At 41.3% G+C, this 23,249-nt stretch overlaps 1 protein-coding gene across 3 annotated transcripts in view; it reads left to right on the top strand.

The window, feature by feature from the left end:
- Positions 1 to 293: 293 nt before the first annotated feature.
- The window catches only part of ahdc1 (AT hook, DNA binding motif, containing 1), a 26,280-nt gene continuing 3,324 nt past the window's right edge, over positions 294 to 23,249 (top strand). Inside the window, exons 1-4 of one of the 3 annotated variants that reach the window (XM_053612527.1) lie at positions 294 to 1,617; positions 6,843 to 6,926; positions 19,817 to 19,851; positions 19,963 to 23,249. The exon at positions 19,963 to 23,249 is cut by the window's right edge and continues 1,190 nt beyond it. In XM_053612527.1, the coding sequence (XP_053468502.1) occupies positions 20,182 to 23,249 (3,068 nt within the window). In that variant the 5' untranslated portion in view covers positions 294 to 1,617; positions 6,843 to 6,926; positions 19,817 to 19,851; positions 19,963 to 20,181. Of the gene's footprint in view, positions 1,618 to 3,006; positions 3,054 to 6,619; positions 6,927 to 19,816; positions 19,852 to 19,962 lie in introns of those variants that run through there. The other 2 variants (XM_053612529.1, XM_053612528.1) reach the window with 2 other exon arrangements.

Genomic DNA, 23,249 nt, shown 5'->3' with positions numbered 1-23,249 from the left:
ACTTGAAATTCTACTGAAAATAATGAATTAAATGAAATGTTAAAATGTGCAATAGTCCAAACGATAGAAAGTTCTATGTTCAAGGTTTTTAAGTTCTTCAATTCCGTGAATTTATGCTCCACATTTATGAAGAAGTTCATGATATCTTAGTCATGGGCTGTTAACATACGACTAAGTTTATCACACAAATTCTCTCAGATTCCCACACAACACACAACAACAACAACAACAACAGCACAAAAAAACCCCAACAATTATATTTTTGCAATCATGAAATTATGCACAGCAGTAAAAGCGTGATTATACAACACATGACCATTTTTGAATTTACTAAAGCAAGCCACAAGATGGCAGTCAGAGATGAAATGCCAGGTGCATGCTATATGTTTTTATATAATGTTGAACTTTTTTATGTTTTATATCAATATAGTATTTCCCATTTCTTCTGAAAATCTTGCTCATGTTGGATGTTTAATGAATATTACTAGAGACTGAAGGTACTTCCAATAAGATAAAGTAGCCTAGCCTACTACTGCATGCACATTTATTTATTTTCATTTCATATTACAATGAAACACACATTCGTAGAACCAAGGGGTCTTCACATGGACAGCAATATTCTAATTATTGACCTTATTCTGAATAAGACAATATTACTCCCTGTTGCAAAAGGATTCTATATGAAATGCTTTGTGATTGGGTGATTTAAGGTCTAGAACCTTAAAGAGTTCCCCAGAGAGTTTATTAATAAAGGTTCTACCTTTAACTCTTTTTTTCTAAGAGTGTGGAATTGTATTTCTCCTTAATTATATAATACTGCATTAGTCAAACATAAACCTAACAATTTTAAGCGTGTTAATGCTAATGTTAATGACAAGCGTGCATTATAATTTGTGTGCCACGTGAATGGTTAATGACTCCTGTTTAGACATTTTTCGTTCCTTAGAGTTCCCTCGGGCCCCCTGTTTGCTCGAGGGTCCTGGAATCATAGCCACTTTCCTTGCTTTAGCTACACATGGCTACAAAGAGGCAAACACAAAGTAAAGACTTCAATACCCAGAGTGCCCCGGCAGGGAACATCTAGCTGTAAGAATCTACGGAAGCCCAGAAGCTGCTGTTAGGCACGTTTGCACTTCGCGCTGGCGAGGTAGCGTGGAGTCAGTGGGTTTGCAGAGGGAAGAGAAACGGCGCAGGAACGCGCTCACTGCTATCTGACTCGCGTCTCCATCCCCGGGCGCATCGGCGTCAAACTGCAGCGCACGATTTCACACGTTTGACATTTACGCGTTTTCATTCAAGTGTAGCAACGAGAACAGACGCTTAAAAAAATGGTATAATTTTTTTTTTTTTCCAATGTAGAGTTTTTTCCCCCCCTTTCACCAGATGTTGACAGAGAACAGCTTGGTTCAGCGTCGCAAGACGGCAGACAGCCGAGTGGGAGATGCCCGAAAGCGGTCAGACTGTGGAGCGCGTTGTGCGCGCGGGCACCTGTGAGGCTGAAGCGGCTGTGTGTCCCGGTGTTTTGGCGTTGATCGGTGTGATTGGTGTCGGTGCGCGCGTGAGGAGCTCAGCGGCGCCGCTGCAGCAGCGCGGAGCGTGAAGTGCGTTCGCCTTCCGGTGAGTGCGCGGCGTCTGCCTGCACAGTCCACATTTGCATAACCCAGTCTTGCCCCGAGCCGCTCGGAATTTGGAGAGGGTTTGTGTTTTCTGTTGAATTTCCATTAACCTCATCGCTGCCATTCATAGGTCAGTTGCGCACACGCGCTCAGCTCAGGGAGAGAGCGCTTCATCCATTCCGCCCCGCTCCTCAGCCTAGTCATTCACATTGTGGATTCCTGTAGCCTCACGTCTATCATAGGTAAATGATTATGTTGCGTTTTAAAGGCCATTTCTGCAGGAGTGTACTATGATCCTGCAAGCGCATTTGGAGATAAATACCAATTGTTACATACGTTTTGAGACATGAGTGATTGCTGAGCAACAATTCCTAAGCGCTGTTCAAAATCTATCATTTGGTGTTGAGGGACGGCGGCGCGTGCGTCTGGTGCTGTTTTGGTTGTGATTACGGTGAGACGTTATAGCAGACTCACACGCCCGCCCGCTCTCAAGCCCGCCTATGGTTCTCTTGATTAGTCTAGCTAATTTTGCCCCCCGCCGCATCTCTCTCTCTCTCTCTCTCTCTCTCTCTCTCTCTCTCTCTCACACACACACACACACACACACACTCTCTCTAGCTCTTTCTCTCTCTCGGTCTTTCTCTCTGGCTATGCAGTACATCCGCAGATGCCAATTAAAGTTCACAGTCGTCTGATTCCTTTTCCTTTATTTTTAATTTTCCCCAGCAGATTTTGACCACTGCTTCACATGAAAAACATTCAGATCTGCATTCTAACATACTGAATAGTGTCACAGTAGTTAGCTTCTTACAGGTGTAGACAGGGGTAGCTTAAAGGTGGGCGAAGGCTGAGGACACAGGGGGGCCCAAATGGATTCTGATGAGTCTGGGCCCAGGAGCTCAGTGGATTAAACTGTCAGGGGCCGCGGCATTTTTTTATTGGCACAGCTGCTTCAGTGGCATACTGTTTTGACACGCTGTATAGGGTAGTGTGCTAGTGTGCTGTTTTGGACATACCTTGACTCAGACTGTACAGTGGAAAGTGTATGCGCACGTTTCAGACACTGGCACACGTGTGAATTCCAGATCACAAAAATGATCTGGGAAAAAAAATTCACATGGAAACCTCAGGGAGTTTTTTTTTGTTTATTTGTTTAGTAGTGCATGATAGATATATTGCATCAAATATTTGCACCATGGTCTAGTTTCACACGGAAATGGCAGCCAATTTGGAGGTTGCTGTATTTCATTACATGCTTTTAAGGGTATGCATTGTGTATGTGTGTGTGTGTGTGTGTGTGTGTGTGTGTGTGTTTGCGTGCATGTCCATCAGACAGCTCTGGTCACCATGACGACCTTTATTAAAGAAAATGTAGGAGGCCATACCAGCTGGAGACTTCTGATTGGCAGAGAGGAGAGATCCAGCATGACCTTGGTGGTAACTGTCAAAACAGTCATGTCTCTGCCATCTTACATACAGTGCCATAGTCCTACATGCTTCAGAATGACTCAAGATGCTACAGATGTAAGCTCTATGACAATTAATACATAACCTATCTCACACATTCCATGAGACTACACTCCCTTTCCTGCTTCTCTGACTCTTTTTGCTCTTCTCTTTATTCTCTCTCTCTCTCTCTCTCTCTCTCTCTCTCTCTCTCACTGTCTCTCTCTCTTTATATCGCTCCCTCCCTCACTCATTGCCTCTGTTTCTCTTCCTCTCTCTCCATCTGTCTCCCTGCCTGGCCGACAGAGCTGGTTTTAGGAGAGCTTTCACCTTTGACCCTGTCTTAGGAGAGAGCGTGTGGTGTGGGTGTGTGTGTGTGTACATGTGCATGTGTGCCTCTGTATATGTATGTGTGAGAGAGAGAGGGAGGTTGGGTGGGTGTAATGGGATTTGGGGCATGCAGCAAAGCTGACTTGATCTACATCACTCTCTCTGTGTGTGTGTGTGTGTGTGTGTGTAATTTTGTCTGCAGGACACTGAGCCAGGGTTTGTGGGAGGGAGGTATGGATGAGGGAAAGTGAGAGTCTGTGTATGTGTCTAGGGGTTCTGTATATCCGAGTGTTCTGCATGCCTCTATACACTGAGCCAACTCTAATGAGAGACTGAACCAACTTATTTAGGGGGGAGCTTTGTGAGTCAGAAGATGCATACACAGAGGTACATGTACACACGATAGTGCAACAGATTGCAGGTCATGCATATAAATGTTGCTAAAATACCAGATCCTTTGTATACATCAAATATACAGAGATCATATTTAAGCTTAATCTACTCTGACGTGTTGCTACCTGGTAATGCTGTAAGGTGGTAAGTTGGGTCTTTGTGCTTATCAGCTGCGGTAGCTCAGAAATGTGTAAATGAGGCAATTGAACTTATTGACATGTTGCATCGAAATATTCAGGAAGTTTTAATATGTTTTGTTATGCTGAAATATATTGATGAAGTAGTATATGTAACATCTTACAAAGAGCATGCAAAGTCTCTCTCTCTCACTCTCTCTCTCTTTTTAAATAGAGGATTCACATGCCTTCTCCAGACTTAGGATAATTGGCGCTGTGACCACAAATTCTGACAAACAGCCCTTTAACACCAGACAGTGGAACAGAGCACTGTGGAATAATCCAAATACAAAACATACATTCTTAGAGTTCTTAAATTATTTTTAGGGGTTTCCTGGATATTTAAGGATTCTTAAGCATCCTAAAAAGGTTCTTTTGGATTTGGAAACACTCTGTTGTAGGGTTCTACATAGAGCCTTTCAGGGTTCTCCCAGAGGAGCAACTGAAAAAGCCTTATGTCTTTGGAGGTTGTGGGGTGGTGACATCTGCAGCTGGGCTTCTGTTCAAAAGTTCTGCCAATTTAAGCAGCAAAAGAAAATGTGAATGAATCTGTTATGCAGAAATCCTGACAAGGAGGTAATATGGTCAGGGAGAAGAAAGTACAGTACTCAAAGTGCATGGCTGGTGTTGGCCGCTGTATGTAATAAATAGAATGCCAAACAAGCAGCACCACAATGGAGAGATGTAGAGCTGCATCTTTGTGTATCTTTAGCAGTTACAGTACAGTACAGTACAGCATGGAGAAGTTGAAACATAAGCTTGCTCATTGGGAAATGCGTAAAGCAATGTTGCTCTGAAATTTTTTTTAATGACAAGAAAAAATTCTATTAATATTTCTATTCTATTACATTTCTATACATTTTTAGATATTTTTTTTCTTGCTCAGAATTGTTCCAATGTATCAGAACAGTGATGTATCAGCTACATTATCATTTAAAGCATACATTTTCAACACTCTAATTTGCATATTGTCTTCCATCATTGACCAACCTAGTTTTTGTGATAACTAGGTGGCTTTTTTCCTCCAGAATTCCTGCCTGTTTCATTCAGGGTTTTTTTTTAATGTATATAAAAGAGGTGGACAGAAAATCTCTAACAAAACAAAAGTATTAAGCTTTAAAGTTTGATATTTGGTTTTATGTGAACTGATGTAAGACAGCCAACTTACAACTATCTTGGTTTTCTGTTGTACTCACTGAAAATGGTTGCAGACACTACTCAAGATTTCAAGTCTAAAGTCCAATAGAAATACAACTCAAACAAGTTGGAAGGTTTTCCAACTGCATTCTATTGATAAAGGCGTGTGCTAATATATTGTATAAGAAATTCTGATACACTATTTTGGCATGCTATTTAATGTGGTAGTATGCAGTTTGAGATGCAAACCTAGTGGTCAGAGTTCTCAGAGTGGACTCTGTGATGATTGTGTTTGACTAATCAATGCGTTGCGGTATTTCTACACTAGCTCATACTATGTCCCCATACAACACACATTCTTAATTATATTATGGGTTATTTAACAGTCAAAATAATGACTAAATGTGGGATTGTAGATTTGTTAGCATACTGTGCATGATGCAGTCCCATGAAAACAATAATAGAACTCATTTATCCTGACTAAAAGGCTTTGCACATCAGAACATCCACTTATGGTGGATCCAGACCCAATCCCAGGAGCACCCAGGGTGTGAGGTTGGAATACACCCTAGATGGGATACCAGTCGATCACAGGGCACAGTGCACATACACACATTAATTCACACCTTGGAGCAATTTATGAAAGCCAAGCCACCTACTGCCATGTTTTTGATAGCTGGGAGGAAACCAAAGAACCCAGAGAGAGGAAACCGATGTAGACATGGAAGAACATGCATAGAAACATTGCATAGATAGTAAACTGGGCTCAGGATTAAGCTGGGAATTCTGGAGCCGTGAGGCGGCAATGCTACCCACTGTGTCACCACTTTGCACACCAGTACAGAAGTGTTTTATTCATTTAAAGGATGGAAAAAACACGTAATTCTGTGATCAAGGGTGTCCATCATCCATAATTTATTCACTGTCCATCATTATTTTGCAATATAGGAGCCATAATATTATGTTACACATTTAAAAAAAAGTGTAAGCTGAACTTCTGAAGATGATTTTGCAATTGTGTTAATGTTAGAAAGTCAGATAAAGAAAACACCATTATTTTCACCATGATAGAAAAAGGATGTTTAAAAAAAACTGTTAATTTGCTCATTCAGAAGCTTGAACTCTACAGTAGGCTAACACAACATAATATATTACCAGCCATTGCCTAGATGATAGAAACTCCAATTGGAGATTTGTTCAGCAATTCCTTGCTATATTTTCTGGCTAAAATGTTTAATTCCTTAAAGCCTATAGCACTCATATGCAAAAACTAGATGCTTTAAAACAGATGTCTAGTTAAGAAGATTTAATTATGACCTGTTTTTAGGTCTGTTTTTAATGTGTCCATAAATGGATGTACTGTCACAGACCAACATTTTCCGACTTAGTGTCTAAGTCAACAGTGTACTGTGTTGGTTTAGAATTATTGTTGTATATTTTTCACATGTTAACTACGCAGCCTGCCAAGATGTTATATTTCTTTGACAGAAACCTGAGTGAGAACACAGGAACACAGGCTTTTTAAATGTTTTATGCTCACTGGAGTGTTGCATAAAGACAACACAGGTGAGTGTATGTAAGGAGTATGCAAAGTACTGAGGTGTACAAAACAGCAGGATATATTAAGGAGTTTTATGGCATCAATCTATATGTTTTGTGCTGGTGATGTCAACCTTGACTTTGCTTAGCCTCTCTCTCTCTCTCTCTCTCCCTCTCTCTCTCTGTCTGTCTCTCTCTCTCTCAGGTAACAAACTGGCAGGGTAGCATTGCCATGGAAACATGCGATTTGTGAGTGAGAAGAGAATCAGTTGAGAGAATCTAGAAAAAGGTAAGTGTGAGGTTTTTTTTTGTTATGCTGCATATGTTAGCACACATTTTGAGTGGGAAGTATGTGTGTGTGTTGTGAGAAATATATTCCTCCCTCTGGATGTAATGAAATATGTCAGCGCATGACATGCTAAGCAGCCTGTGCAGATATCTGCATGCTTCATTTTCAAATATTAGCTCCACTCTCCTCCGAGCAAAAAGAGAAGTAGCCTTCGGCCCACAGTTCCTCCTCCCCCATAACCACGTCATCCTCACAGTCTTTTGGCAAACAGGAGATCCAACTTTTGCTAATACAATTCGCACTTCGTTTCAGGGTGACTCATTCAGTCTGACTCAGTTGCTCGACCATTCATTCATTGAGATTTTATGGTGTAATTTGTGAAATTATAGCAGCAGAAAAAAAGTCATAGTGATACATAGGGATACAGTTCTAAAAACGTTTCTGTATAATGTATTGTATCGTAATGTAAATGTATTTGAGAAGGGGGGGGTATCACATTTAGATTGTAACATTCAGATTCATAAAATCTGCAGCAGTGTTTGTAATTTATTTTTTTTTATCAAGTTTAGTATTCATATTTTAAAAGAGTTCCATCTTCAAAATGTTAAATACGGTGTTTATCAATAACAGTTTTAATGCTACATTTACAAATCACAAGCTAAACTGATTACACAATAACAACGTGAAGATTTTGACTGAAACATCTCACTCTTATAATATTTTGAGGTGCATAATCAATGTGGATGACTGCAGAAAGCTTGAGGTGGAGCTGAAATAAAGAGTTCTATGAGCTGCAGAAACTAGCAGTCAAAACCCTGGCATGTAAAGTGCCTAGGTCGTCATGTCTAAACCTACAAAGTGAGACATAGTGCAACTGAAAGTGCAACTAATAACACACAAAACTGGAGAACAGGAGAAGAATGGGGAAGAGAAGAGAAGAGTGGAGGAGAGAATATGAGAAGGATGACATATAAAAAAGTAAGAGATGTGAAAGGCAGTTGCCAGTAGAGGAGACTGAGACATCTCCATCTCCAGTAGGAAGATGATGCCTGTATTTTCTCTAATCCATGTGTAGCTGAATTGCTTGCCTCAGTACTTTTTAGTGGCTTTGGACAGATCTGGGTTTTTTTCTGTTCTATTTTTTCTGTTCTTTTCTGTCATGCTTATCTGCTCAGATTTACTCACTGAACATTAATACACTCAGAGTTGAAACATTACAGGCACAGACACTTTTTTTAAGTGGACCATAGACACTAGAGGACACTCACGTAAAACCGAGTGTGTCATAAGAACCAGGATTCACATTCTTGGCTGTTGTTCATTGAACATACTTCAGTGGTATCAGTCTAACTCTCTTCATCACATTCATAAATATTTCATGATACACTCATGTTTGTGTACATAGTGATTGTTTTATGTGTGCCCAGGAGTTACACAGGTGTTATACGCAGTTTGTCTGTCACTCATGTCTTAGTAATATGCTATAAAATGTTTATAAATGTGATGAAATGTCTGTTATTATTAACTATCATTTTACAAAAAAATTCAAATGTATTTATATAAAAGACCAATATTCACTTAATATTACAAATAAAAAACAAATGAAGGAATCCAAAATGTTATTGGATTTGCAATGAGAACAAAATATATCCTCCCCCCCCCCAAACAACACGAGAGTCTGTGCAATCTGTAAAAATTTTTTAGTAAAAATCCTAAAAAATTTTTAGGAAGAAAGTGCCAGTAGGCTTAGTCAGTAGTTAGTAGTGTTACTTAAGCAGCTAAATGCAACAAGCCGTCAAGAAGCCACGAGGTAAACGAGGTTAATTAAACCAACGCATCACGCCATTTCACATCTGCACAAAATATAGTAACAGAAGAAGCAAGTGGTTGTAATAGTAGAACTGATGTTAGCTATAAGCCTGTACAAAACCTGTCTGGTGTCCCAGGTAATGAGCACAAGATGAGTCACTCATTTCAAAGTAAATGGGAGCAAAACATTTTTTATTGGTTTCTTTTGTAAGCTAAACTTCTTCGACAATTGTTAAATCTACTCAAAATAATATTCATTCATCTTCAGTAACTGCTTAATCTTGGTCAGGGTCATGTTGGAGACGAAGCTTATCCCTGTAGCATTGGGCGCAAGGTGAGAGAATTCACCCTGAATGGAATGCCAATCCATTGCGGGACACCATGCACACATACATTCACACAAATTTATACCCACCTAGGGTCAATTTAGGGTAGCATGTTTTTGGACCATGGGAGGAAACCCTGTGAGCATAGGAAGAACATTAGAAAAATCAGTAGGTTGTAGTTATAAGCTTTTTTTTCTGAAAGTCTCAGGCAAAATAAAGATATGTAGTAACGTAGTTATAGTGTAAATAACTTTACTGATATGCCATGAAACATATTAAAACAAGTCTTGACCTGCATTGTTTTATGGATTCCTCTGCAGTGATATTGTCACGGTGTTGCCATGATACACTAGGGTTAATCAAGGATTTACTCTGGTACTTAATGGTTGCTATGGTTATTAAACTCAGAACAATAATACTACCATGGTTTTATTATGGGTCACTATGTTTATTACAAGTTATACTTAATATACTTTTTTTGGCTGTATGCACATAAAAGCATGCTGCACTTTTATAAGTACAATTCCTATTTTACATTCTTTCCTTGGAGCCATGCCAAACATTTAGACTATAAATATCAAATTAAAAACATGAGAAAGATGAACAATGTGCTGCATTTGCACATATTGGCGCACTGATGTTGGGTGAGGAGGCCTGGGGTACAGGCAGTGTTCAGTTCATCCCAAAGGTTCAGTGGGGTTGAGGTCAGGGCTCGCTGCAGGACACTCAAGTTCTTCCAATCTAACTTTGGCAAACCATGTCTTCATGGCGCTCACTTTGTGTACAGGGGCATGGTCATGCTGGAACAGGTTTGGGTCTCTTAGTTCCAGTGAAAGGAAATTGTAAAGCTACAGCATACAAAGACATTCTGTACAATTGTGCTTCCAATTTTTGTGTCAGCAGTTAGGAGAAGGCGCCAGATGGGTGTGATGGTCAGGGGCCAACCTACTTTTGGCCATATACTTTTCTATCTAGCACCTTAAAGGATTCTTTATTTTGTATTTCTTCAGAAACTCATAATGAGTCAGATAAGCCTTTAAGTAAAAAAAACTCTGCAGAAATCTAGATTCGTTAACCATCCAAGACCTTTGAGGAGCCATTTTTCTAAAAACACACTAGATCGCATATTACAATGTTATTGCACAATTTAGTACAGTACATATTTCAGAGTATTACTTAATAGAGTGGCATACTTTTATGTGGTTTGTGGTGTAGGGTACAGTATCTACCTAGAGTCTCCTGCCAGACTGTAGGGTCCTCATCTGATTACTCTCCCATCAAGTATAATCGATAACCTGGAAAGTTGATGGATAACCTATAAAGTTGCATTTGAGCAGCTGCTTTATGCCTTTCACAAGCGGAAAAGATAAATCAGTCCTTGAAGCTCCTTAATTGTTTCTGCTGTTGTTAGGTAGCATTGCCTGGGATATGATGTCATCACCTCACAGTCTCTAGAGAACAACTTGTACTTCCATGAGGACCGTTATGTGATACAAAACGAACACAGTATCGATAGTTCTTTATTTGGATTAGTAACCAGACCATGTTATACTGCACTGCTGCTGGAAAATCCAACACACACACACACACACACACACACACACACACACACACACACACACACACACTATCCCCCATATCTTCTAGTACTTTTTTATATGTAAGCCTACAGTTGCTTGTCCTACTATCAAAAACAGTCTATCATCCAAAATCTGTAAGTCAAATGGGATCTTCCAACTGCAATCATGACTTCTTCTGTCTCTCTCTCTCTCTCTCTCTCTCTCTCTCTCTCTCTCTCTCTCTCTCTCTCTCTATCTCTTTCTCTTTATGTGTGTGTGTGCATGCCACAAGCCAAGCTCAAAGCACATCATTTGTTTATTTGTTATTGCTATTATTATTTGAGTGTAAGTGACTGTTAAAGGATGAGGTTGAGGTGAAGAGGGTTATGAATTCTGCTCTTCTCTCTCTTTCTCTTTTTGTCTGTTGCTCTTTTTCTTACTGTTGCTTTTTTGTTCTGTCGATCCATCTCACTCTACTTTTTCTCCCATCTCCTGTCTTTATCCTACCTTTAGTCTCTCTTGCGGACTCTATTGCCCTCCCCCATCCACCGTCCTCTAGTTCCTCTATCTTTCTCTTTTAGTCTCTCACTACACTGTATTTCTCCCTTGGCTCTCTCTCTCACTCTGTCTCTCTGTCTCTCTCTCTCTCTCTCGTCCACGCTCTCTCTGTCTGCTGGAAGTTAATGAGCCCAGCTCCCCCTGGGGAACACACACTTCCTTTGCCAGAAAGAGAGTGATAGAGAGACAGAAAGCTTAACTCTGAGCGGTGAGAGAGAGAGTGTGCTGGTGTGTGCATGTTTGTGTGTGTGTGTGTGTGTGTGTGTGTGTGTGTGAGGGAGTGAGTGAATAAGTGAGTGAGTGAGATACATTGCAGAAGAAGATAGTGGGGGAAGGGGAGGGGCACTTAGGGGAGATAAGAAAGAAAGACAGTGAAAAGAATCTACAGAAAGGATCGAGTGTAGGTAAGAGTGGACGTGTGCGGTCACCATGACGGAAAAACACAAAAATGTGCATCAGAAAGATGAATTGGTTCCCTAGAAACTACTGTCCTGAGGAAAGAGTGAAAAAGAGAGGAGAAAGGATGGAGCGAGTGACGGTGATGTTTAAAGAAGATCCACTGCAGAGTTTTCATCCCGGACTGAGTGAAAGACGACTCATGAACATGTTTGCGTGTGCGCAGGCGTGAGAGCATGAGAGCCGCTCTTACCTCGGTGTGTGCTCCTGAGATGGAATGCGCACAAGGCAGCCATTGTTGTTTAAACAGGCAGCCAGCAGCCCTTCTCCTTGGCAACGGGCTCTGCAGCAGTGTCTCCCACGGCAACAGTGGAACGGGGGTGCTCTGGGTTCAGGCTGTGTGTGTATGCGTATGTGTGTGTGTGTGTGTGTGTGTGTGTGAGCGTGTGTGCACAGTGGTCATGTCAGGAAGTCAGGGCTGCAGTGGAGAGGCCCCTCTCCAAAACACTAGCCTCAAGGTCTCGCTCAATATGTGTGCACGCACGTGTCGGTGTGTTTTCCAGCACAGTGTGTACAAGGGAGAGAGGCAGTGGGTGAGCGTGCTGCCATGAATGAGACACAGAACGGGTAGAGACAGCTTTAATGGACTTTAAATTGTGAAATGTGAAAGGATGAGAATAGGTTGAAAGGGGTTATAAGAGAAGATGCAGTGGAAGTTGAGGGGTTTAAAGATATGAAGGAGTGAAGATGAGAAAGAATGGACAGAAGATCTACATGATAGCGACTAAAATGATCACCACGGTTATGTTGCTTAATATAACGTATCATTATTAGTCCATTGTGAAATGATAAGCAATATGTCTGATTTCTGACTAACAAGAGTGATGTAGTGTAGGTAAAGTTAAAATGTTAAAGCCTGCCCTAACCTTTACTTGAAGGTTTGCAAATCATGGGAGTCATGCAAAGTGTTTTGAATTTGCATGTTTTGGAGACAATCCTGATTTTTTCATTAATGTAGGACTACATTTGTTTAATTTCACTACTTTATCAGTTTAATACTTTAAAACAATAAAAAAAAAAACAGCCTTCGCTTTGCAAATACCTCAAGGTATTTTTGGATGGATAAAATGGTTCTAAAAAGGAAATGCTTTGTTATAGGATTCCACATTGAACATTTAAGGGTTCCCCCAGAATGTACAGCATACATTCCTACACATGGATAAATTGCAGCATAGTCACAAAAATCTAAATAAAATTAGACTCAGATAAATAAAGGTGATTATTTACACAGTATGTAACCAAACAGACATTTAAGTCAAATGTAAATAAGTATATATCAGTGTCTAAATGGACTTTGTGTAACATTAGCCAATTATTTAACTTTCGATAAGTTCACCTATATTGCAGTCAATAAAGTTTCATTAATTTGGGAAGCCTTAAATTGTGATTGTGATTAAAATATAACAAATAATTGCGCAGCCTTTATATTCTCTACGAGATTTACATTAAGAAAGAAATGCATAGTAAGAGTGAGAGAAAACAAGATCGGTCTCTAGCGTTCTCTCTCTCTCTCTATCTCTCTTGCGCGCTCTCTCGCTATCTTGCTCTCTCTCTCTCTCTCTCTCTCTCTCTCTCTCTCTCTCTCTCTATCTCTCTCTCTCTCTGCCTGCTGTTGGATGTTTCTTTCCAGCTGGTGCGGTAGTCACATGACCCATGGAGGAGTGAAGGGTGGATTGGAGGGTCTCTGCAATTCTTAAAATAACCATTACATGTACACTCTCACAGAAGTAATATTGCTGCAAAGAGAGAAACAGAAAGCAAGATGTAGTAAAAGTGTGTGTGTGTGTGTGTGTGTGTGTGTGTGAGCGCGTGTGTTTTGGCAGGAACTGGTGTTGAAGACAGGCTCTGATGATGAAGATTATTAGGAATTTCCTGCAGCTGGGGATGAGAGAGGAAGAGAGGAAGAAAGTGAGGGAGGGTGAGAGCGATAGTTGGCTTGGGGGGAGTGGGGTGGTGGGGAGGAGTAGGGGCCATGGAGAGGTGGGAAGAGGGAGTGAGAGTGGGTGAGTGTGAGTGAAAGAGAGAGACAAGCAGCGAGACAGGGAAAGGGAGAAGTGGAGCACCAGAGAACGATGAGGGAATGCTGAGTAGAAGAAGTGAAACCTGGAGAGGAGACACAGGGCAGACGAAGTGTGTGTTCATGTGTTCATAGATGTGTCTGTGTGTGTGTGTGATGACAGCTGTGTTTCTTCTGCAGAGTGTCACCAAATGTCTCTGTGGACCATATGACCCACTTCTACCTCTCTCTGCGTTTCCCTTTCTCCTTCCCCCTTTTTTCTCTCCCACCTCACTATCCATTCTGCATCCTTCTTTTTGCCCTCTCTCTCTTTCTGTATGTCTTGCTCACCACCCCCCCCAACCCCCCCACCCCCCCATCACTTGCCCTCACACACTGTCAGGGCTGCTGCCTGTATCTTAGCAACAACTGCACTCTCATTTGAACTGAGTGAGTGCTTTTCCCTAACACACCCACTGAAACACACGCACTTGTGTAAACACACACGATTACACACATATGCACATATATACATGTGCACATACACACACACACACACACACACACACAAAGAACCATGCTCTTTCACATTGTGCAAACACCTACACATACACTTGTGTAATTACACACATACTCCAGAACCACCATCACTACTTCAGAGTATCAGGCTCTACAGCCCCTTTCATCCGCACACTTTTACACAGGAATTCAACTATAATTTATCAGGAAGGGGTTAACTGGAACACAAAGACAACTTGGACAAGACCGAGTACAATTTCTTGAAAAATATCCTGAGGGATTATTTGTGAACAATTGTGACTGATTCAAAACATTTGCACAATGCAGCAACAATAAGGGATCTGATACCGAATAAACCTGGATTGGCATTATATCAGATTTGACAGCATTCTGGTCCAATGACATATTTTACCATGAATGAATATTATGCTATGCACAACATAGCTATGCAGGTAAACGTGCATTAAAGCTCACCAACATCATACTTCTGTTATTTCGCTTCAACTTGCTCAGATGGCAAACTGTCTACATGGTTACTAAAAGCACGTCAGAATCGGGTATTGGGCAGTAGTCAGAAAATTGATAACTCTATTTTGTTTGAAGTTGAAAAAACACTCAAGTGATTGAATAATAAACTCCATTAAACCATTATATACTCAGCAAAAAAGAAACGTGCCTTCTTCAGGAGACTGTATTTTAAATATAATTTTGTAAAATCCAAATAAACTTTATAGATTTTTATCAGAAAGGGTTTAAACGATGTTTTTCATGCTTGTTCAATGAACCATAAAGAATTATTGCACATGCACCTGTGGAACAGTCTTTAAGACACTAACAGTTTACAGGTGGTGGGCAATTAAGGTCACAGTTACAATAACATAGGACAGTAAAGAGACCTTTCTACTGACTCTGAAAAACACCAGAAGAAAGATGCCTAGGGTTCCTGCTCACCTCCGTGTACATGCCTTAGTCCTGATGCAGGGAGGCATGAGGACTGCAGATGTGTCCAGAGCCATAAACTACAATTACTGTGATGTAAGACGCCTAAGACAGTACTACAGGGAGACAGGAAGGACAGCTGATCGTCCTTGCAGTTGAAAATTTCATGTAAACATGTGTCCCCCCCAGACATGATAGAGAACCTGCAAAAGTCCTTAAAGGTGCTGGAGGTCACCAGATACTGACTGTTACTTTTGATATTGACCCAAACCCCCCCCCCCCCCAAGCAGCTGAATGTGGGAGGACATTTCTTTTTTTGCTGAGTGTATTTGGGATTTGTAATAAGCTACATCCTGTGCAACAGGGCTTTTTGGCCAGTGTGAACGTGTGCAGTGTGAAATCTGCAGATTTGAATGACACAAAGCCCAAACATTACAAGAAAAGAATATTGCAGGTTTTGAGTGAGAATAGATCCTAAGAATGAAAGCTGGAGATGGGGACATGTGGGTTGTACAATGGTGTGCATTTCTGTATGTGAATCTCAGTGCTTTTAAGACAATGTTTTGGTCCATCATCAGAACATTAGTCATATTTTAAGGTTTCCATTAACAATTTTCAAGTCGTTAAACACTTCTTCACAAGCTTTTCTTGCTGCATTGCAGATGTGGGCTGATCGCTTCTGTACGTTTACGAATACAGTGTTTACAAAAGAATCTATGAGCACTTAAGTATTCTACAGGATGTCCCAAAAGTCTCCATACATAGGGGAAATTAACATAGTTAATATAGTCCCCTATGTATGGAGCCTTTTGGGATGAGCTGTATAATCACATTAAGAGGACTCTTAAAACATTACAGTTAAAATTCGACCTGATGCACTTATTGGCCAGTCTTGACTTTTGTTACAGTTTTTTTTTTTTAACAATAACTTTGGCACTGTTTTCAGAACCTTGATATCATTGTTCAAAACTCTAGACACAAAACTCAAAACAGTCATCACTTGTAACAGGCTGTCCAATGTTCAAAACATTGCATTGTGCATTCATGTCTTTAAAGATACCTTGCACTAGTATCTTGCACTATACCTTCCACCTCCATGTGGAATAATTAAGGAAAGGAGAGTATGGGGGTAAGTACAAGCTGGTAAATTGTGGATGGCCCTGTAGCCATGCTTGCACCATTAATGTTACAAGGAGAGCTGCATTATTTGATCCAAGAGTAGCTCTGCGTCCCACCACGCTCTCTTCCAATATAGCCCCACACATGGTGATGTTGGCCCCACGTTGACCAGATACTTGGATGGTTGCCCGCTGACCAAAGAAATTCCGACATCTCCTCCTCATCTTGACCAGGTTGAAGCCTACCTCATCCAAAACGATGAATTTCTGATGGCTTTTGTCAGCATCCAGCTCCTTAACCCTCTAAAAAGACATTTTGGAACGTTTAGGAACGTTGGAAGACAATTATGAATTACAATGATGTAGAATTGTGGGGGAATTTTTCACAGCAGGCATCTAGAAATTGAACATACCTGAACATACTCAGTCCTCAGTTGCTTCACTGTGTCTGCATTTCTTTCAAAAGGCACACATTATAGCTATTTTAGAGACACCTGGTGCCTTTTCAGCATACGTGCTATTGTCAGAAAACTTATGGCTTCCACATTGTTGAACGTGTCGTCATTGTCCAAGATGTGCCGCCGAATGTCTATAAGGTGAATATCAGTTCTGGCCCAAACCAAATTGACCAGAGCCCACTCTTATTGTTCAGTCAGAATTTTGCCTGTCTGTAATGTCAAATCTGAAAACATGGTCTGGAAAAGTGGTACATTGGACCATAGAAAGAGTGTCTGATAAAGACTGATGATGAAATATTACATCCATAGATAATGTAGTCCAATTGGTTCATGTTCCATGGTAATTGGTGTCAGTGGATCTCATTATCTGGAAACTTTCATGATCTAATCATGGAATATTATTTGTCAGTTTCCATAAAACTATGCATGAAGAGTAATGCAACACTTACTTATCATTTTGAGCAGTTGTATTAACTGATAGTTAGATCACTGTAATGAAATAAATAGACAGTGATCTCAGATGTAATGTGTGAATTGCATTTTGAAATGGTAATTATTTGATGTTATGTTGTGTCATTTTGAACAGGTGATTTTAGATCAATAAACAAATTATCTAAGGGTTATGTATCCAAGCAATTGGAAAAAGTGTTCGAGTTTTGAACAATATGCACTTTGATCATCGACTGTAAGTTTTATGTGTAGAGTTTTGAAAAATGACATCAAGGTTCTGAAATTAGTACCAAAGTGATTGTAAAAAACTTTCAAATATTTGGTGCTTATGGCTTAGGGCACCTTTGAACACAAGCAGACTGGACAGAGTTGTGACAGGTAAGTATTGTTATAGGCTTACAGTCAGCAGATGTTTTTTTGTTACCCATAGGGCATTGTGGCAGATTCTGAAGAAAATGAGAGGAGAGGATAAGATAGCAGAGGGGAAAAAGGGTTTTCAAAAAAAGAGAGAATAATAGCTAAGAATGGGAAAAGAACAGCAGCAAGTGGAGAAAAGCTTGAACTTGACAGTGGTGGTGGAAATGGTGAACATGTAAAATTATTAATTGAGTTACTGGCAGGCAACCACCTCAAATTCCTCTGTCCTTAAGTCAATGATGCACACACAGAAGGACACACACTTTGTTTTTGAGTTATTCCAGCTCACTAGCGTACACTGGCAGGGAAATGTGTAGTGCGGCCAAAACAGAGTAAAAAGGGGAGGAGAAGCTCTAGACACACTATCTTTCAAAGGCTATGGGATGAAACGTGTGTGTGTGTGTGTGTGTGTGTGAGAGAGAGAGAGAGAGAGAGGTATGTGTGCGTGACTATAATTAAAGTGGTGATCTGCAGTTGTACTCATTCCTGCCTTCAGTTAGACTGATGCTTAATTAATTAATGGCATTAATTAAAGAGAGAGAAAACACAAGAGAGAGAGAGAGAGAGAGAGAGAGAGAGAGAGCACGGTGATGTATGTTGCAGATCTAAGAGCTGTAGTCTCTTTGAGTCTTCTAGTTGAGAAGAGTACACTCATGCAGTCTAAGTAGCCCATGCATGATCTCATCTTGGTTCTCATCTCTAGAGAATACCTTTACTTGTTCTATATTATGGAGTCTCATAGTCTTACTGCAGTCTGTTCCCAAAACAATATAGTTAAATACTCTTTGGTTAAATAGTCTTTCCGTGTTGGTAGATAGTTTGCTTCTCTGTTTCTGCTTTCCCTCAGTCTGTTTGTCTGTCTGCCAGTGCATCTTTAAGCACATAGGCATGGCAGGGTTTGTTCGGCCCAGAGCACCACAGCACATGTTTCTGCTCCACTCCTTTACTCCTCTCTCCCTGCTTCCCCTCTCCTCGCCAGTTAGTAATAAGAACCATGTGCAAAAGCAACAGTGATGGATGGAAATGTGTGTGTATAAGAGCTTGTGTGTGTGTGAGAAAAAGAAAGGAAGAGAGTGGGAGTGAGAGTGTGCATGCTATGGGCTTTGCAACTGTAGATGTCTGTTTGTCATTACAGACTTAGCAATTTTTGTTTTGTAAAAAATATACAATATTGTGCAAAAGTTTTAGGCTCATTAAAAGAAATTTTGTAAAGAAAAATGCCTTTAAAACCAATGGAATTGAAAGTTTCTAAGTAGTGAAACATTTAATATATTGATAAATAATACAACAGTAATATAGACTTTGCGTTTGCTTGTAAAATGGCTTAAATTCTATTAGGTACATTGTCATGTAGTCTCTAAGGAATTGGGCTGGTAGGTTGTTCCAGGTTTCTTCTTGCTACAGTTCTTCTGTCTCTGCAGGTAAAATCCCAGATAGCCTTGATATATTTTTTTTATATCACAAACATGATGTGTGGCTTAATATGGTTCATAACTTGAGTTGACATTTTTGACATTGACATTTTTTTTCTCTTTACACACGAATGCAGCAAGCATAAAATAGCCATGTAGGGCAAAATTTATGTAAAAATGGTAAAATAAACAAAATAAAATAAACACAAATGCTTATGATTAATACATAGGCATGCTTTTTTTGTCTGTCACTGGTTGTTGCAACTGAGAAAGTATGTCAAGATCTTCTGACTCTCTGGCCTTTTTCATCCATACATACAAGCACTGGCTTCCATGCTGCCTTGTCTGAGCAGAGGAACGCTCCAGCTCTCCTGATACCACTCCTCTCATCCCTCTGCTGCCCCCTGTTGATCAGTCTTTACACTTCATTGTTTAACTTTTTTCTGCATTGGCCAAGGAGCCTTGTGTGTGTGTGTGTGTGTGTGTGTGTGTGTGTGTGTGTGTGTGTTTGTGTGTGTGTGTGCGCGCGCGCGCGTGTGTGTAAAGCAAGGATGTCCCAGTCATGTGATCCAGTTAATTACCAGGTTTAATAATTCTTTGAGTGGAATATTATTTAAATTTTAGTTGAAAACTTAACCATCTAACTATACTGTGTATGATTTGTTACATAAATATGTAACTTAAGAAAATGATTTAATAGAATATAATTATGAATTATCAAGCTGTATTGCTATGGTAAAAACTGTTTTCTTGAGCAACTGCACTGGATAGGAAACTGTAACCATGGTTACCGCTCCCCTCATATTCTATTGCCAGGGTTACAATGATTCTCTAAGTGTATCACTATGGTAACAGTTGTCCTTTTGTCCACAGGGATAACACAAAATATGACCATAGCAACGCAAATGGTAAGAACAATAATAATTTTTATTAAAGCATGTCATCAAATGTTTTTATTGATATTTACTCTATGTATATACGGTTTATATACTGTTTATACTATTTCTTTCACTCCGCAGATAAACATTGCCAGATAATTTTCAAGATCTTTACTTCTGAAATCTGAAGACCTTGTTTACTGACAGTCTTGCACTCAGATTTGCTGAGCAAGGAACTGCAAGTTGAGAGAGAGAGGGACTCGCCTTTGAGTCAGCCACTGCACATTAACAAAACAAAGGCAGATATTTACTGACTATATTATATATGTGTACTAGTGCAGTTGGTCTGTTTAAGAGGCAATGAGTCGACTGTCAGGCCGTCTGCGATCTGGAAGTGTGCGTTTGGTTTGTGAAGCCCTGGGTGAGGAGGACTGCAGTGAAGCTGAAGGCTCCTGGATGGGAGATATTGGGCCTGGAGTCACTTCAGCAGGAGCAAGTGCTTCTGACCCAGCTGCTTCACTACACTATAGATTATTTTCACCTCCTTCACTTGCTAATGGTCTACGTAATCATGATGACCAGTTTCAGCGCAGAGCAAGGAGGCGCAGACAGATGGACCATGTGGAGCAAACGCACATGCATGAACAAATTCACATTCAGTCACACACACACCCACAGATGCACATACACCAACAACCACTTTCACAACAACAGAGCACTCATGCAGAACACTCCAACACACGTCTGCAATCACAAATGCACATTCAAATGGATACCCATGTGCACACTGAGAGAGATGTAATGATACACAAACATACACATACAGAGATGGTCAGATCTTCAACTGTGGAAGAGGATACCTCTCTTGTCCCAGAGGATCTGTCTATAACTCCAAAGACTGAAACATACACTTCCCTTGTCCATCCAGCCCATTCACTGCATACCAGCCAACTCTCACAAAACTACTCAGCCCTTCAACCCAGCCCTGCTTCAACAAGTGAGGTAGATAGAGAGAAACCCTCTAATACCTTAATATGTCCTAACCCTGAACTAGGTCATAGTTCTAGTTCAAGCTTCAATCCTGTCAACACCCCTATGGAGGCTGAGAGGAAGTATACCCTGAGGAGTTCTGGTCGGCCACGTTTCCCCTGCCACCTTCGCAAGTCATCTCGTTTACGCAGAGCTGCAGAGGATAATGTAATGAAAAGGGAAATAGAACAAAAAGAGGCAGAGGAGGATAGGAACATCTGGAGAGGAGAAGAGATTAGACCAAGAGAAGAGTGTCCTCTAGAAGTGGCTGTGGCTGCTTCATCCATTGAGGTTTCACCAGCTCCAACTAATTCAATTCGTATGGTGCCAAATCATAATGTAGGAATACCATTCAGGAAGGCAGCAAGTGAAGGCAGCACTGTGATTCAGAATTCACAGAGAGCTAAACAACGAGGTCGGTTTTTAGGTGTGAGAAAGATAGTGGTAAAAATTGCAAGAATCCCTGTGCATCTTAGTCGACGACAGAAAAGCTATAAGATCTCCTCTTTAGAGCCTGTGGCAGTGGGGTCACATGGGGAAGGGTGTGCTGCAGGAGAACCACCAGATGGGGGATCTGGTGTAGAGATGGGTGCACATATTTCAAGGGAACCCACTGCACTTCTCCGGATGAAAAACAATGGGAAGAGTGTAATGGTGATGTTTCCTCCAGGAGAACTACCAGTCATCTTGAAACGGCGAAGAGGGCGGCCCCCTAAACAGGCTTTACCAGGACAGCCTGACATGCGTGAGACTAGAGCTGGGGCTGCAAGTGCTGCAGAGCCCAAGAAACCCAGGAGGCGTCGGCGAGTAAAGTTACCTTCCCCTCTGCCCTCGTATGTTAATGACACGAATGATGTTAAAGTAGAATATGCAGATGTTCTCTCTAAAATGGCCTTCTTAAACCGGCAACCTCCCAGTACTGGCCGCTGCTCCCCACCACGCTGTTGGACTCCAACTGAACCTGAGACCTTCCACACATCTCCAGAAAACCCAAATCTGTCCACATTACTGCATCGCCTCACAGGCTTCCGTAGGCGAGGTGGTCGTGCAGGCTGTATGGGAGGGAGGGGAGGGGGTATGACAGGGTGCTCAGAGGCTTTTAAGAGGTCGTTCAGTGATTTTTTTGAGACAATTGGCAAAAAGCGCAAAGTTCCTGTGTCTGAACCAGGAACTCCGCGAAAAAGGGGGAAAGGGCTTAGTGGTGGAATGAAGAGGGCAACACTGAGCGAGCAAGGTAGCCTGGTGAGTGGGGAAAAGATTAGAAAGCGGCGTTCACGAAAGAATGGAACATTAAAAGGCGGTCAGGGACTCATGGATCAAGACTGGCAAAATGGAAATAATGGGTGGGGAGAGAAGTGTGATCCAGATCCAGGTAGTTACCAGGGCTCATGTTCACCTCGTGCAAGCTTTCCATCCTCTGATACTGGCAAAGGGGGAGTGTACCATAGCCCTGGAATGAGAGGAGCTGGCAGTGCAGAGGAATGTCAGGGAATGTTTGCAGGATACTTTCGTTCTTTACTTGATTCAGATGACTCCTCGGATTTGTTGGACATCTCCATGTCCAGCCCTACAGGACACCAAGATGCTCGTAAAATCACTCCAGGATATGAGGGCAGCAGTCCGGGTGCAGCCCATTGTTGGTCTCCTGCTTTCCCTAAAAGAAGCCCCAAAGTAGCCGCATGTACTGGGGAGGGGGCCTCCCTTTCCTCAGCCCAATCTCATAGCAATTCTGCAACTAGGACCCCATATTTATACAGTGTATCCCAAACATCTCCAACCACTTCTTTCCCAAAATCTCCTGCTCTTTCCCTCTCTCGGTCACCCAGTTCTCCACGTCCTTCTTCTGGCTGTTTTTCCCAATATCCCTCCACTTATAGTGGAAATGTGCCTCAAGGAGCAGGTGCTTGCCCTGTGACTCAGCAGCAGCACAGATCAAGTGACTGCAGCTTTGCCTATGGCACTAAAACCTCCCCTGCCTCTTCAACACAACGCCACATTAATTATTCAAGTTATCAAGCCTCTGCCAAGCGACATTATAGTGCATATCCTGGGCCTACCCATGTTCCCATGCAGCAGAATGAGTCTACTGGTCCATCATCCCCAAGTGGAAGTTACATGTCAATATCAAAGACCAGCTCCTTGTCCTCATCCTCGTCTCCTCCCGAAGGTTCCAGACAATACCAGTGCTCAGCTCCATGGGGTTACAGGCAAGGATCTACCTGGGGTGGTGATGGATTTGGTGCTCATCAGTTTCATGGCTACTCTGACTATGGAGTCAGCGGAACAAGTTCTGAGTCCAAAGACATCCTAGACATTTCAAATTACACACCCCAAAAGGCAAAGCAACGTCCCTGCCCTGACACATTTTCTGAGTCCTCCTCTGATTCCTCCCACACAGG

Source organism: Ictalurus furcatus, chromosome 24, assembly GCF_023375685.1.
Source record: "Ictalurus furcatus strain D&B chromosome 24, Billie_1.0, whole genome shotgun sequence".
Taxonomy (NCBI): domain Eukaryota; kingdom Metazoa; phylum Chordata; class Actinopteri; order Siluriformes; family Ictaluridae; genus Ictalurus; species Ictalurus furcatus.
This window is presented reverse-complemented; position numbering and strand designations above follow the sequence as displayed.